Source organism: Mesoplodon densirostris, chromosome 3, assembly GCF_025265405.1.
Source record: "Mesoplodon densirostris isolate mMesDen1 chromosome 3, mMesDen1 primary haplotype, whole genome shotgun sequence".
Classification (NCBI taxonomy): domain Eukaryota; kingdom Metazoa; phylum Chordata; class Mammalia; order Artiodactyla; family Ziphiidae; genus Mesoplodon; species Mesoplodon densirostris.
Genome location: NC_082663.1, coordinates 121,091,011 through 121,106,591, shown reverse-complemented (window position 1 = coordinate 121,106,591; position 15,581 = coordinate 121,091,011). Strand labels below are relative to the sequence as shown.

Here is a 15,581-nt window from a genome sequence, read left to right as displayed (position 1 = left end):
GGGGCAAAGAGCCAAAAAGGATGGGTCACTGTTAATAAACCTTGGAACAAAAACACTGCCATTTTTTACTTCATTCATTCATTCAATTATTCAATAGATATATGTTGAACATCTAATTGGTGCCAGCTATTGAGGATATAGTGTGAACAAAAGGGATGGGGGTCCTTGCTTTAAGGGGAACAGAAAATGCGCACACAAAGTCAGGGCTGTGAAGAAACTAAACCAAAGTGACGTGCTTGTGGAGGTGACATTTGTGCTGGGTGGAAGGTAAAGGTAAGAAGCCAGGCATGTGGAGTGCTGGGAGAAGGGGCTCTCCAGAAGGAAAGGGAAGGCAGTAGGCATGAAGGCTCTGCAACGGGAAGGGAGTTGGCATGTTGGGGGAAGAGCAAGGAGGCTGGAATGGCTGGAGCACAGTGAGTGGGGAGCTGGAGAAGAGTATGGGCTGAAGGGGGAAAGACTGGCAGGGACCCAATGATGAACAGCCTTGTAGGCCATGATTTTATTCTGAAGCAACTGAGGAGCCTTAGGGAAGAGAGGGATGAGATTTTGCTTCCTTTAAAAAAAAGATTGATCACTCTGGCTGTTTTCTGAACAATGGGTTGTAGGGGGAAGACTGGAAGCAAAGAGGCCAGATATCAGACCCGGAGACTGATAATGGGGGCTTGGACCAGGTTGGTGGTTCTGGAAATTGAGGGAAGTTGATCAATGGGAGATAGAACCTATAGGACTTGCTGATGGATGGAAGGTGGGGGTAGGAGGAAGGGTACATAGACTCTGGCTTTCTGACTCTCCTAACTGGATGGAGAACGGTTCCATTTAGTATGTTACCTGGGGGAGGTGACTGGGGAAGGATCAGGTAGAAGGAGCCGTTTGAAAGTTTGAGGTACCTATTTAGATAAAGTGGTGGTGTCAGGTGAGCTGTTGGAAATGTGAATCTGGAGTTTGGGCCACAGATATCTGCCTTTTCCAAGTCGGGGGTGTGGTGAGGAGGTGTGGGCCATGGATAGGTGAGGAGGATGAGGAAAGTGTGTGTGCAGATCCTCAGAAAGCAGTGCCAGGGCGGGGATAGGGGGTATGTCCTGGGGTGTAGAACCTTAAGGGCAGGCCCTAAAGGCGATAGGGGCTTTCTGGGTTGCAAGTCCCCACTCTCATCTCCCAGCTCTCATCTCCCAGCTCACGCCCACTCCATTGGCCCTGTCTTTTCCTCTGGTACTGGTTCCTTCCTGGCTCCAGGCGTCTTTCTCACCCTCACTCACGCCGGCTTTTCCAGTCCAGTGGGAATTAGGAAAAGGTCTGAGATCAGCCCTGTTTCTCTCATCACACGCATCTGCGCTCAGGCATCCAGTGATTCAGTTTCTCTGGTTACAGATTGAGTTCCTCACCATCCTTCACCCGTCGCGTCGGGATTGGAGATCTGCATATGTAAATGAATGATTAGAAATAATTACGAGCTAAGTCAGCAGCTCTCCACCAGAAATAGAACCCAGGCGTCTTGACACACAAACCTGGAGTTCCCCCTACCGCCCAGCGGACGCGGCGTCCACAGGGCGGCGCGGACCCTTTCCGGGGTATTCTCAGCAGCAACAGAGGTTTAGTTCCTGCCGCTCTTGGCTCTTCCAGGCCCAGCTAAGAGATTGATCAGGCGTGGGCGGGGCGAGGGCGGAGCTGGGCCAGATCCTGGGCGGGGCTTAGATGTGGGCGGGGCTTCCTCGAGTTCCGGAGTCGAGTTGCTGCCTGGGCCGGAGCGGAGATGCAGCCGCCGCCCCGAAAAGTGAGCTTGGCCTGGGGACGGGGACTCCTGGCGGGCTGGGGGAGTGATGCGGCCCAAAGGGGCACCAGACCTGCGGTGGGGGAAGAAGAGTAGGAAGGGGTTCAAAGGCCAACCCAGAAGTAACCGAGGAAACAGCCCAGCTCCTCCCTGGCCCCGCCCCCTCACCGCTCCCTGCGCGGAGTGTTTTTCAGGTCCCTGCGCCAGGGGTCTTCATCTTCTTCTTACCCATACAGGTGAAGCCATCCCAGGAGGTGAAGCTGCGCTTCCTGGAGCAGCTGAGCATCCTTCAGACCCGGCAGCAGACAGAGGCGGACCTACTGGAGGATATCAGGTAGCCCTGACCCCCTCCACGTACCCCGACTTTCTCTGTCACACGCTCCGCCTCTTCTCTAACATACTACAGCTGTCGGGGTGGGCGGGGGTGAAGAGCTCTCCAACCTGCCCATTCAAGGCCGTCATCCTAGGCCTCCCTCTCCAGATGCTGGATACGAATTATCTTTCCGCGCACCCCAACACACAAACACACAGGGACCCTCCCTCAAACCCCTTCACTCCACACCGCCCCCTCCACACCCACAGTCAAGCTTAGGACAGAATCCCCCCTCCCTCTTCCAGACCTGTTGGAAGGCTGGCACACACTGTACTCAGCTGACCCCCATCAGTCCTCACCTCCAAGCACACAGATGGTTCTCCAGGGGTGGGGAGGATCCTACTGAGGCTCTGAGCATTGAGGTGAGGTTGTCCTTTGCTGCGGCTGCCCGAGGTGATCTCAAGGACTCTCTCTTCAGTCTCAGGCCCTCCTGGTATAGTCACACTCCAGGCCTGGCTCCCCCCTCCCTCCTGCCCAGGCTAAGGAGAGGGTCGAGGGTGGGAGAAAAGGACCCAACAGTAACACCACCCCATCCCCCTAATCTCCACAGATCCTACAGCAAGCAGAGGGCAGCCATTGAACGGGAGTATGGGCAGGTATGGGACTCCTTTCTCTGGACCTTCCCTTTTGTTCTAGCCTCCTTTACACTACCAGCAATGTGCCTCCACACATACTCCTGTTCTGGTCAAGAGCAAATGCCTAGAACCAGGCAAATTTGTGTCATATCCCTGCTGTGGTACTTTTTAGCTGTGTGACCTTGGACAAGTTACTTAACGTTTCTTGGCCTCAATTTCTTTCTCTGTAAAATGGGAATAATAATAACTGTACCTTCACGCAAGGTTGTTTTAAGGACGGAATAAGTTAATGCATGTAAAGCACTTAGCAAAGTGGGTGGCATTATTATACTCTGATCATATGTTCTCCCAAGTGGGGAGAGTCTTTGAAAGGGAACTGGGTCTGTGATGACTTTCCCACCAGGCACTCCAGAAACTGGCTGGGCCATTTCTGAAGAGGGAAGGACACCGGAGTGGGGAGATGGACAGCAGGTGAGTCCCATGGTGGGGTGGCAGGGAGGCCAGGGAGCCAAGAAGGGATGAGGAGCTCAACCCCAGGAACCTATGAGGAGGGCACGTGAGCGGCAGGTAGAGCTGACACTGCAGCGGGATAGCAGCTGACCCAGCAAGGACACTGGATGGGGGCGGAGGGCATAAGTGATCCTTGTGGCCGAGCTAATGGGCTGATCGATTGATGGGCTCCCAGACGAGGGGGATGGGAAAGCAGTCTGTCTCCCATGGTGTTGGGGGGGTGCATCTCGTGAAGCTTTGGAGTGCTCCCCTCCTCAATGCAGATTTTCTCTGGGGAGAGGCAGGATGGTGTTTGGTGCCTGGCGCTGCCTGCTGGATGCCACCATGGCTGGGGGCCAAGCCCGGCTCCAGGCATCTGACCGATACCGTGACCTGGCAGGAGGCACAGGGCGGAGCGCTAAGGAGCAGGTGCTTAGGAAGGTATGGCTCAGTGGATGGGGTGAAGGAAGGGCTGACTCGGGGATGGAGGTGATCTGGATCAGGACTTGTGTGTCCATGCCCCTAGGGAGCAGAGAACCTCCAGAGGGCGCAGGCCGAGGTGCTGCAGTCTGTCCGGGAGCTGAGCCGAAGTCGAAAGCTGTATGGGCAGCGTGAACGGGTGTGGGCCTTGGCACAGGAGAAGGCGGCTGATGTCCAGGCCAGGTGGGGTCATGGGGAGTTAGGAAGCCTGTGGCGTCAGGGGATGGAGCCAAGGTGCCATGGCTGGGCCTGACCTCCGCTCCTCTCCCTTGCCTGCACAGGCTTAACCGAAGTGACCATGGCCTCTTCCACACTCGGACCAGTCTCCAGAAACTCAGCACCAAGGTTCAGAGGATGTGGGCATGAGTCAGGGCAGGGAGAGGTGGGCAGATTAGTCTAGTGGTTTGGAACCCGGGGGCATAAGTCAGAGAGACTGGGATGAATCCAGGCTACCCTACTTCATGCACCAAGGTGCATGACCTTGGTAAACTTGATCTCTCTGAGCCTCATTTTCTTCATCTATAAAATGGAAATAGTACCTTTGCTTTTCATTCCTTTAGTATGCAGTTATTGAGGACTTCTATGTACTTGGCATTGTTTGAAACACTGGGGATATGGTGGGGAACACTACCAGCGGAGCTCCTGCCTCCACAGCCTGGTTAGGGGAGACAGATAGTAAATAAACAAAGACTCAGAATAAATGAAAAGAAGGTGATATGATAAAGCATACCAGGGGAGTGTAATTTAGAGGGAAAGCCTCTCTGAATAGGTGGCCTGAGTGTCAAGGAGGAGGCAGCCATGCAGAGATGTAGGGGAAGAACATTCCAGGGAGAGGCAACGGTGAGTGCAAAGGCTCTGAGGTGGGAATAACTTTGTAGGCTCGAGGAACTGAGAGAAGGCCAGTGTGGCTGGAGCATTGTGAGCAAGGGGACGAGCACTGTGGAAAGACTCAGAGAGGGTGCTGGGGCCAGCTCATGTTGGACCTGGTAGACCACAGTAAGGAGCAGTTCGGATTTTATCCTAAATGTATGCAGTTGCCACTAGAGGATTTTGAGCAGGAATTGTGAGTATGTAAAGTTTTTAGTATGGTTTGCCAGTTATCTCAGTAATGTGAGAATCCATTCTGGATCTGGGTTGGCCGTGGAAGGACCCCAAGGGTCCAGGGCTCCCAGTTGACACCTATGTTCCTCTCCTAGCTGTCTGTCCAGTCGGCCCAGTACTCCCAGCAGCTGAGAGCGGCCCGCAATGAGTACCTGTTCAACTTGGTGGCCACCAATGCCCACCTTGACCACTACTACCAGGAAGAACTGCCGGCCGTGCTCAAGGCCAGTCTCAGCCTAGATACCCCTGCCTCTCAGCAGGGAGGGCGTCTCCCTGCTTCCCACCACCATCAGGCTGGGTGGGGCTGGGGACCTAGTCTGCTCAGGGTGGGCAGAAGATACATACTTGGCTTCTGCTTCTGCTTCTAGCTGGCTGCATGACACTGTGCAGAACACTTACCCCTCTGAACCCCAGTTTCTTCATCAGGACTAGCCCCTGCTCTGCCTACTTTATAAGACTAATGGGGCTCAAGGGAGAGAATGAATGTGAAAATGCTTTTTAAACTGTTAAGTGCTGTGCACACATGAGGGCCTATTATTAGAAGCAATAATAATGTCTTATTCCTTCTCAATTTCCCATACCTCATACCCATCACCCATTCAAACCTGGACAGAGAGCCTGCTTGGGGGAAGGGTGGTGTCAGCATCTTGGGGTTCTCTCCAGGCCCTGGTCAGCGAGCTGTTGGAACACCTGAGGGACCCGCTGACTTCACTGAGCCGCACTGAGCTGGAAGCTGCAGAGATGGCTCTGGAGCATGCCCACCGTGGGGGGCAGGCGACCTCCCAGGTAAGCTCCCCAGAGATCCTCTTTACCCTTCTCTCCCAGGACAGCGCCCCCTCCACCACTGCATGTCTGCCCCTTTCCTTCTCACCTTGTCCTCTCTCTACCAAGAAGGGCTGGGGACAGGCTTGGAGAGGGAGCCAGTGAGTGGCCGACTTTGATTTTTTCCAACTCCCAGGTAAGCTGGGAGCAGGATCTGGAGCTTTTTCTTCAGGAGCCCGGAGTATTCTCCCCCACCCCAGCTCAGCAGTTTCAGCCAGCAGGGAATGATCAGGTAAGACCTCTCTGCTAGGTGGAATCAGGCCACTTGGAAAGGGGACTGTGGTGTAGGCCTCTTCCCCATTATCCTCGTCCTGGTTTTAACTTAGAGACTATTAAACCACGGAGAGAGGGTTTCAGAGCCCCAGTTCACCTCCCTCCCACCAGGACACAAATTAACTCACTTCCTCCCACCCTTCTGTCCCTTCACTGCACTATCTTCTTCATTCTACCTCTGTCCCTCAACCTGGATCCCACTTCTGGGACTCTCTGTGTGTCCACATGAATGCACACCTGTGTCCACAGTCATAGGTGTGTGCTCCCACCTATTTGTCCCTGACCCTGGAGGTCAGGAGACAGGGAAGAAAAAAAGGAGGGAACTGGAGGGAGGGGGAATGAAGAAGGAGCAGCATCAGGGCATCCTCCCAGCTCCCCATTCATTCAGGTGTGTGTCCTGGAGCTGGAGCGGGGCGCAGGAGGTGTGGCCGGGGAGAGTGGCCTGGAGAAAGAAGTTCAACGCTGGACGAGCCGAGCTGCCCGAGACTACAAGATCCAGAACCATGGGCAGCGGGTGAGGTGGGGAGTGCAGGTGTCGGGGGTGGGCAAGAAGAGCTGAGAGATGGGGATCCCGGCTTCACTGGGGATGTCATGGGGCTGCAGGCAGGAGGGGAGGGAAGGGTAATTTAAGCCGACAGTGTGGCACAGTAATTTAAGAGCGTAACCTCTGGGACTAGACTCACCTGGCCTCAAATCTTGCTCTGTTGCTTCCGAGTTATGTAACCCTGAGTAAGGGAGTGACTTAAGCTCTCTGGACCTCAGTTTCCTCATCATTAAAGTGGGGCTAATGATAGCACCCACATCACAGGGAAGATGAGATGACATAATGCATGTGAAACAACTAGGAAACTACCAGGTTATTAGTAAGTTGTGCCCCATAGTATCTCCACCCACTCCTGTCCTCTGCATCCCCAACCAGGTGCTGCAGCGGCTGGAGCAGAGGCGGCAGCAGGCTTCAGAGCGGGAGGCTCCAGGCATAGAACAGCGGCTGCAGGAAGTGAGGGAGAGCATCCGGCGGGCACAGGTGAGGCACCGCCCTGGGGTTAGAGCCACTGAGACCGCACCTCCTCCGGCAACACCCTCCTCCACGCCTTTATCTGATGGTGGGGAGACTGGAGGCAGGAGGTAGAGGGTGGACATATCTGGGGAGGAGGCTCCACTCACCTCCCAAGGGCAGGCCCAGCCACAGCCTTGACTGAGCCCCTCTTCCCTGTGTCAGGTGAGCCAGGTGAAGGGGGCTGCCCGGCTGGCCCTGCTGCAGGGGGCTGGCCTGGATGTGCAGCGCTGGCTGAAGCCGGCCATGACCCAGGCCCAGGATGAGGTTGAGCAGGAGCGACGGCTCAGCGAGGCCCGGCTGTCCCAGAGGGACCTCTCTCCCACGGTGAGCTCCCTCCACTCCCTCCCCGTACACACCAGGAGGGTAAAGAGCCCCAGTGGAAAGCAGAGCTTACAAAGTGGGAATCACACTAGTAACTAACTCAAAGCATTGTTGTGAGGCTTAAATGAAATCACTTAAGTATGACTCTTGGCACAGTTTGTAACATAGAGAGCTCTCAATGAACTTTTATTATGGAGTATAGGATGGTGGTTATGAGAGGTCCTGAGAGCAGACTATAAGCAGTTTGAGTACCAGCCACTCCACTTACTAGCTGTGTGATCTTGGAAAGTGACGTAGCCTTTCTGAGCCTCAGTTTCCCATTAAGTAAAATGAGGTTGATAGTTTCGCAAAATAACGCTGGCTTATTAGGAAGTTTAAACAAGACAATGTACATGAGATACTTAGCATTGTGCTTGGCACACATAAGCGCTCAATACTCTAACTCTGTGATTATTGCTAGTGTTGTCTTGCTCTGTGGTGGTTCTGCCTGTGACCCAGGGTGAACGGACGGGTGGTACTACCTTGGAGGAGGATCCACAGTGTTAAGTGTAGGATGGGGTAGGAGGGAGGTGCAAGAGGGAGGGGATATGGGGATATATGTATACATGTAGCTGATGCACTTTGTCATACAGCAGAAACTAATACAACATTGTAAAGCAATTATACTCCAATAAAGATGTTAAAAAAAAAAAGGTAGAATGGAGGAGTGAGAGGTATAGTGGATGGTACTTGAGACTGGGCCTCACAATGATGTCCGTTCTCTGTCCCCCCAGGCTGAGGATGCTGAGCTGTCTGACTTTGAGGAATGTGAGGAGACTGGGGAGCTCTTTGAGGAACCCGCCCCGCCAGCCCTGGCCACCAGGCCCCTCCCCTGCCCTGTCCATGTGGTGTTTGGCTATCAGGTGTGAATGGAGGTGGGGACCTCAGACAGGCAGGGATGGGGAACAGCCAGTCCTGAATCCTTCTTTGTGGGGCCCAGGCAGGACATGAGGACGAGCTGACCATCATAGAGGGCGAGTGGCTGGAGGTCATAGAGGAGGGAGATGCCGACGAATGGGTCAAGGTGGGTATGGACCCGGGGCTCTGACCTTGGCAAGGGGGCAGTGGGAGGGACTTCTCTGTGGCCCGTAAAGACCCAGCCAGGCAAAGCTGGAAGCCTGAGTGGAGGAGGGCCAGGGCCGTGGACTGCTGAGGCAAGCCTGCTTTCTGTTCACTTTGCTGGGTGAGCAGGCTCGGAACCAGCACGGTGAGGTAGGCTTTGTCCCTGAGCGGTATCTCAACTTCCCGGACCTCTCCTTCCCTGAGAGCAGCCACGACAGCGACAATCCTTCGGGGGCAGAGCCCACAGGTAAGAAAGGGAGAAGAGTTGCTGAGTGGTTGTGGCCCTGTTCTGGGGGCACTGCTGCCCACCTCTTCCCCTCACCATCTCTCCTGGGCTTCCGCAGCGTTCCTGGCCCGCGCCCTGTACAGCTACACGGGACAGAGTGCAGAGGAACTGAGCTTCCCCGAGGGGGCGCTTATCCGCCTGCTGCCCCGGGCCCAGGATGGAGTGGATGATGGCTTCTGGAGGGGAGAATTTGGGGGCCATGTTGGGGTCTTCCCCTCCCTGCTGGTGGAGGAGCTACTTGGCCCCCCAGGGCCATCTGAACTCTCAGACCCCGAACAGGTGAGGTTTCCTTTTCCCTGGGTCCCCAGGCACCAATGGGTTGACTCTCCCATGCCAGGGAGATCCCATATTCGTCTTAATGCCCCCTCCCCCACTATAGTGGCTTGGGACTCCCCATCTCCTTTGGCACAGAGAAAAGGGAAACCAAGGCAATCTTCATTAGAGTTTGGTTGTCCTGCTTTAGAGCTGGATCTTAGTTCAGATTCCTATTCTGTTACTTTAGGCAGTGATTAGACCTCTCTGAGCTTGTTTCTTCACATGCATGTAAAAGGGGGACAATAATGCCTCTTTCAGGAGGCTAACTATCCTGATTAGAGATAATGGAAGCGCTTAGCACAATGGCCCATAGGTGCTTTGATATATGGTACCTGTTGTTCTAGCAAGAGCATAGGAGTAGGAGTCAGGAGTTCTAGCCAGGACTTGGTCACTAACTAGCTCTGTGATTTTGGATAGATGGATTAACCTGAGTCTCACCTCTGACATAGGAATCATCAAATCCTTACCTCATGGGGTGGTGGTGAGGACTGAATGAATTAGTGCATGCGAAGTGCTAGCAAAATGCCTGGGACATATTAAGTGTCAATATATATTGGCTGTTGAAATGTGTATCACCTACAAGCCCCACCCAGATACAAGCATTTGGTCACTCTCTGGACTGGGGAGTGACGGGACAGGAACTGAAGATGGGATGGGAGGAAGAGCTGGTGAAACCTTCCCACATGCCAGGAATAACTCTTTGCCCCCTCATTCCCAGATGCTGCCATCCCCTTCCCCTCCCAGCTTCTCCCCTCCTGCACCCACCTCTGCCTTGGATGGGTCGCCTGCACCTGTCCTGCCCGGTGGTGAGTAGAAGGAGCTGGGGCCCTGGGAGGGTGAGAGACAGGAAGAAGGAGGAAGTCTGGAGCTCCTGGGTTACACTCAGCCCCTCTGCCTGCCCCAGGAACCTCCTCCATCAGGCTCTCTGATGTATGATGGTAGAAGAGCTTGGGCTTTGGAGCTGGGCCCACTGTTCAAACTCTGCTCTATGACTTCCTAGTGTGTGATTTAACCTGTCTGGGCCTTTACAGAGTGAGGAGGAAGGTCCCTCCCTCACTGAGTTGTGAGAGTTAAAGGGATGTCTATAGAGTGCCCAGCGTTGTGCTGGGCACATAGCAAGCATGCAATTAGTAGCTGTTTTCTCATTATTATTATTTTAAAAATTAGCCAGTTTCTCCCACGATGTTTTCCCAATACACATCCTCTGCCCTTAGTGTTCTTGAATCCTGTAAACACCTGGTTTGCATCATAATTTTCCTCATCCATCTTTTCTTTTTTCTTTTCCTTGTTCTTGTTGTTACCTCATCCATCTTTCCTAAAACCATCTTTTCTAAAAGGCACTTTCACTTTCTTCACTGCAACCCCCCCCCCACCGCGACCCTGGAACCCCTATGAGCATTTTCTGCACCCCGCTTCTCCAGCACCCGTCGTTCACTTTGAATGATTTAGTACTCATTCATTGTGTCTGTCGGTGTTTCACTATGCAGTTCCTGGCAGCCATTGGGGTAGGGGCGGTGTGGATCCCTCCTGCCCCCGGGTACCTTTAGCAGGCCCGATTATACAGCAGGTGCTCAATAAGTGTTGAGGTTGGGTGGATTGATAGATATTATGACCCAGGTTAGTGACTATTTGTTAATTCAACAAATATTTACAGAGTGCCACTGTCCTAAGTGCTGGAGATACAGAAGCGAACAAAACAAAGTCATAAGACTGACTTGTGGTTCTTATTTCCAGACCAAGACCTGGACTGCCCTGGACCCCTGGACGTGATGGCGCCTCGACTCAGGCCGGTAAGGGCCCCGCCCTTGGAGGAGAGTGTTTGGAGAGGGGTCACTCCAACTTGTCCTGTTTTATCTGCAGGACAGAGGGAATGGACAGGGATATCCCCAAGGGAGGCCTCTGGTGCACTGACTGTGTGTTCCCTACAGATGCGTCCACCGCCTCCCCCGCCAGCTAAAGCCCCGGATCCTGGCCACCCAGATCCTCTCACCTGAAGCCAGGGGGAACCACTTTCCCCCAGTGATGCTGCTGCCCCTACCTCCGTGCTATCAGAGACCACCCCTCCCCACGGTGATCCAGAGCGACACAGCCAAAAGCTGGAATCTCCCTGATTTCCGTTCTCACCTTCACGGGTAGAAATTTCTTCTCTCCCCATTTCTGGGGCTGGAACCCACTCCTTTTTTGCCATCATCCTCCAGCCATCTCTAAGGGCTGAAACTACTTCTTTGTCTTCTGTTACCACCCTATCTCTAGGGTGGTGAAATACCCTGAAATCTCTGGGACTGGAATTCATCCCCCAAAGTCTCGAGTGGCTCTGGCTTATTTGTGTCTCCACCCTGGTTCTGTGAATCACCCCACTCCAGATGCCAGAGCCACTGGGGTTGGGGGCTGGGATGGGGGCAGGCCTGTCAGAAGGAGCTGGAGCCAGTATGCGAAGCAGCTGTAATCGTCTGAGCGGATTTATTGACAGTGAATAAAGGGCACAAAGCCCAAGCCAGGGCCTGGGCCTCTTGTGCCAAGAGGGCAGGGGTCTAAGGTGCTATTGCTTTAAGGGCCCACCAAGGGCAGGGGCCTGCTCCCAGCCGCACGCTCTAGCATATGGAGTGAGGTGATGGGGAAAGCAGGTCAGGAGGCCTCTTGGCAGGCAGGGGAAGGGGAAGAGACTGAGGACCGGAGGTGGGACTTCTCCCAAGGTCCCCCAGCCTGAGACCGTGCAGTTCCAGGTGGAAGTAAGGCTGGTCCCTCAGCTGGGGGGCAGTGCTGTCCAGTGGAGAGGAGGGGCTTCATGCCCACCCACCCCCTGGCTCTGCCAGCTGGTAGTCCATCAGCGCAATGAAGGAGAGGAAGAGTAACAGTGTTGCCTCCTCTTCAGCTGTGTCCCCGCTTTTCCCCAGGTGCTGCAGGACCTTCCCTATCCCCTGGAGCACAAGCCCACTCCCCACCACCAAACCAAGGAATATGTACCAAAGGCTAAGCCTGCAGTTTAGCTTGGGGGTTCAGGGAACCAATGGGCTTAGGTAGTTTAAAGTAGGGGGTGGGAGGATAAGATTATCTGACTTGGGGCCCAGGCAGACTCACCTCACACACCCCCTGCCCCCCGTGGTGGGGACACCTGAGAGAGAGAGGAGGGGTCAACAGTGGGAGAACAGGAGGTGGGTCATATCAGTGCCCCCTAGAGTAGGGGCAAATAAGAGCTGAGCCTACTGCAGCCCACCACATGTCTTCATACCTGGTGATCTGAGGTGTCCGGTTTGCTTGGCTGTCCATTTGCCTCTTGACTGGCCAGCCCTGGGCTTGGGCCCCTCCCTCCAGCCCCCAGCATCGACTCTGCAGAGGCTCCAGGGCTCCTCTCAAGTGCACGAGGGACTAGGCTGCTGTCCCTGAGTCCTCCATTCCGCACTGTGGGGCTGGCAAGCGCCTGGGGCTGCGGCCTCTCAGGGGGAAGGCTCTCAGCGGCAGGCATCCCTGTCCTGGGCTGCCCTTCCCCAGACCCCTGGCCACCCCCTGGGTCCTGCCCCCCACCAGATCCCCAGCTCCTGTCTGTGGGGGAGCCATCACGATGCTCATGCAGCCCATAGCGCTTCTCAATGTGTGTCACCCGGAACCTGGGAGGGGAGGGAACACTGGGGCTTAGGACCACCACTCAGAGGCTGCTTGGCCCTTCCCTCCGATCAGGGACATCCTGGGTTTGACAGGCACTTCCCTCTGGCCTAGGGCAGGGGAGAACAGATTGTGGGGCACATTGTGCAGCCTGGCTTCTGCTGTGGCTCACAGTCCACAAAGAAAGAGCCAGGGCCTACCTTTGGAGGCAGGTGCCTGACCGTTGGGGTCCCCACCTCAACCTCCCTTTCCCTGGGGCACTCTATACCCACCTGCCCACAGAGAACACAGTGGTCTCCCCAGGCCGGGGGCGACTCTTTCCTTCCTTGGAGCGTCCCTGACGGAGAAGTGGGGGTCTCTTGTTGCGGCTGCAGTGGATGCAGTGGGCTGCGGAGCCCAGGTGCACTGTGTGATGATGGGAGGGGGCTCCGTCCTGCAAGCTGGAGGTGGCATCCACACTGGACGGTAGGGAGGAAGGGACCAGGGGTGACATTCCCAGTTTTCTTCCTGTTCCACTTGCTCCTGTTCTTTCAGCATGCTCCTTAAACCCCAGATGCCCCACTTGCCCCAGGCCCCACCATTCGTTTCTTGTCTTTATCTAATAAACTCAATATGAAGATATTAGTGACCACGTGTTCTCCCTCCCGGGGCTAAAAAGCGAGCAATGCTTAATGCAGAGGAGTGGCATAAGGGATGAAGGTTAGGCTTGATGATATCCAGAGGAGAGATGTGGTTTGAAGGACTCAGGATTTCTACAAAACATCCTTCTTCCTGTATGTTAACCAGCCTTACTCTCCCCTGTCAACCCAAACATGCAAGGAGACTGGGAGAGGAATGTGCAGGAGGAGAGGGTACTCTCCAAGGCAAGCTCAATCGTGCTGCCCTTGTTCTCAGCTCACCTGGACAGCTGCATTGTCCCTTCTCCTTCACTGTCCCCCAGCATCTCCTTCAAGGCCTCAGCATTGGCTGAGAGAAGGAAAAGAGGGGGTCAGTGGAGGCAAAGGCCAGGGCAAGGGAAAGTTGAGGAGGTGGGGGACAGGGGGCCAGCATACACCCACCTTCATTTTGGATGATGCATCGAACAATCCTCTCTACTGTGTCCTCATTCATTTCATCGTCCTCAGCTGAAGGATGAAAGAGGTTGGTAAGGAAGCAGTAAATGAGTCAGCTTTGGGGGTACATTACCTGGTGGCTTCTGTGGCTTCTTGCTCAAGACCTACCCCTTTAGCAAATTGCCATCATGCTGTACCTTAGCATTTCAAGGGCCAGGGCAGAAAAGATGGGGAAATCAATGGGAGTCCAAGACTCATCAGTGGGCCCTTCCCACCCATGCTGCCTACTCTAGCTCTGCTTTCGGGGTGGTGGCAACCCAATTGCTCTTGCAGAGTCAAGAAAGCATTACTAGACCTCCTGAAAGCTTGGTCGGGATTTGGTCTGGGTCTGTTGACCAGGAAGAGGTGTGGGGAGAAGGGTCAGGGAGAAAGGTGACTGAGCCAGGTTCTAGGCTGTTCACTCACGGGGCTGGAGCTGAGTGTCGTCAGGCTCCGAGCCCCTCGAGGTGCGGCAGCGGTAGCCTTTCTTCTTGAGCACGTGGCAGATCATGAAGCCTACCAGGCCCATGAGGAAGAAGACCAGCACAAGCAGGAAGAGCATGTACAGCCCATGTTGGGGCGGCTCCAGGTCAGGCTGTGGTTCCGACATGAGGCCCTGGGGGGCGAGCGCGGGCCAGGGCGCCTCCTGGGGTTAGGGGGCTGCAGCTAGAGACGAGGGGAGGGATAGGAATGCCTTCTTCAGGATCCGAGACAGGCAAGCCTCTGAGGTCTGGCCCCACCCCCTACCCAACCAGGGAGCTGTCCGTGCCAGGGGTGCTGGTCCGGGCCAGGGGTGCCAGACGGCAGCTGCGCAAGCTGTGTCTTCCACGACCCTGGTCCGCTTCCCCGACGCCCAGAACGTGCCCCTTTCCAGCTTGTCCTGAGCTTCCGTCCCTCCCAAGGACACTGCAGAGCGAGATGGGACGGAATTCTCAGGCGGCCTGCACAAGGATCGTGCCTGAGTCAGCGTCCACACCTCCTCTGCGCCGGCCTGAGCCAGCGTCCACACCTCTTCTGCGCCCGCCTGAGCCAGGCCTCCACAGCCCCCTCCCCTTCCTGTACTCTCGCGCACACACCCCCTCCCGCCTTTCTGTTCCTCCCATCCTGACCACCTGGCCCACCGGTACCGGTGGTTTAGCTCTGGCTCCGGCTCCGGCTCGGGTTCCGGTTCCAGGGGCGTCCTAGTCCGGCTCAGGGCCCCCGACGCCCTCCCGGCGCTCATCCCTTGCTTTCTTCCCCTCCCCCCTTCGCCGCCTCAAGGGCTCCGGGCTGCGGCCGCAGATACCCGTGCCGCGGCAGGCGGGGGGAGGGAAGGATGGAGAGGGATGCGGGCTGGTTGGGACCGGGGAGAGGCTCCGGACAACTCCAGCCCTGGGAAGGGAAGGAGAAGGGGGCCGCCGCCGCCGCCGCCCTGGGTTCCCAAAAGCCTTCGACCGTCGCCGGCCCGGGACCAGGGGGCGGAGCGCAGGTGTGCCGGGCGGAGAGCAAGAGCCTTGCGCGCTTGTGAGCGCAAGAGTGATGCGCGCGTGACTGCGCCGCTCCCCCCCTTCCCCGACCCCGCGTCGGGGGAGTGTGCGGTGCCGAGTCTGGGTCCGGTGAGGAGGACAGGCAGTCAGGCGAGAGTGCTCTCTACTCGTCTATCGGGCACGGCTGGCTTGGCTCCTGCCCTCAGATGCCCCGGCCGGATGTGTAGCAGGGAATCTTCCCAGCGGGCCGGGGGGAGCCGGCTTTCTGCACCCGAAAGGGACGGCGTGGCCGGTTCTCCGGAGCCTCCTAGAGAGGTGACATGGCCTGCGCCCCGTTTGGGACAGGTAGCTGGACGGGATGGCTCGGCTTCCCGAGGATTTGACCCCCGCCCGGAAGGAAATGGCCCTCTCATCCTAGGACCGACGCTACCGTCCTCCGGCCAAGGCCAGACGCTCACGCCCC

The 15,581-nt window shown here is 55.9% G+C and overlaps 2 protein-coding genes across 4 annotated transcripts; one reads left to right on the top strand and one right to left on the bottom strand.

The window, feature by feature from the left end:
* Positions 1 to 1,707: 1,707 nt before the first annotated feature.
* FCHSD1 (FCH and double SH3 domains 1) lies at positions 1,708 to 13,152 on the top strand. Of its 3 annotated transcripts, none has more exons than XM_060093519.1 (20): positions 1,708 to 1,771; positions 2,005 to 2,102; positions 2,692 to 2,737; positions 3,120 to 3,187; positions 3,511 to 3,646; positions 3,732 to 3,868; positions 3,967 to 4,030; positions 4,882 to 5,010; positions 5,450 to 5,572; positions 5,745 to 5,840; positions 6,270 to 6,395; positions 6,801 to 6,905; positions 7,101 to 7,262; positions 8,033 to 8,161; positions 8,239 to 8,322; positions 8,490 to 8,607; positions 8,705 to 8,925; positions 9,680 to 9,767; positions 10,696 to 10,751; positions 10,890 to 13,152. In XM_060093519.1, exons 1-20 carry the CDS (start codon positions 1,751 to 1,753, stop codon positions 10,953 to 10,955), a joined length of 2,073 nt encoding a protein of 690 aa, XP_059949502.1. In that variant the 5' UTR covers positions 1,708 to 1,750; the 3' UTR covers positions 10,956 to 13,152. The 3 variants fall into 3 exon arrangements, with proteins under 3 accessions (XP_059949502.1, XP_059949501.1, XP_059949503.1); XM_060093518.1 differs by having other exon boundaries at positions 3,490 to 3,646; XM_060093520.1 differs by lacking the exons at positions 1,708 to 1,771; positions 2,692 to 2,737 and having other exon boundaries at positions 2,027 to 2,102; positions 3,490 to 3,646.
* On the bottom strand, positions 11,366 to 15,567 carry RELL2 (RELT like 2). Its single transcript, XM_060093521.1, has 7 exons — positions 14,780 to 15,567; positions 14,079 to 14,318; positions 13,620 to 13,685; positions 13,461 to 13,527; positions 12,834 to 13,019; positions 12,191 to 12,566; positions 11,366 to 12,073 (listed from the first exon to the last, which is right to left on the bottom strand). Exons 2-7 carry the CDS (start codon positions 14,260 to 14,262, stop codon positions 12,041 to 12,043), a joined length of 912 nt encoding a protein of 303 aa, XP_059949504.1. The 5' UTR covers positions 14,263 to 14,318; positions 14,780 to 15,567; the 3' UTR covers positions 11,366 to 12,040.
* Between the last annotated feature and the right edge of the window lie 14 nt (positions 15,568 to 15,581).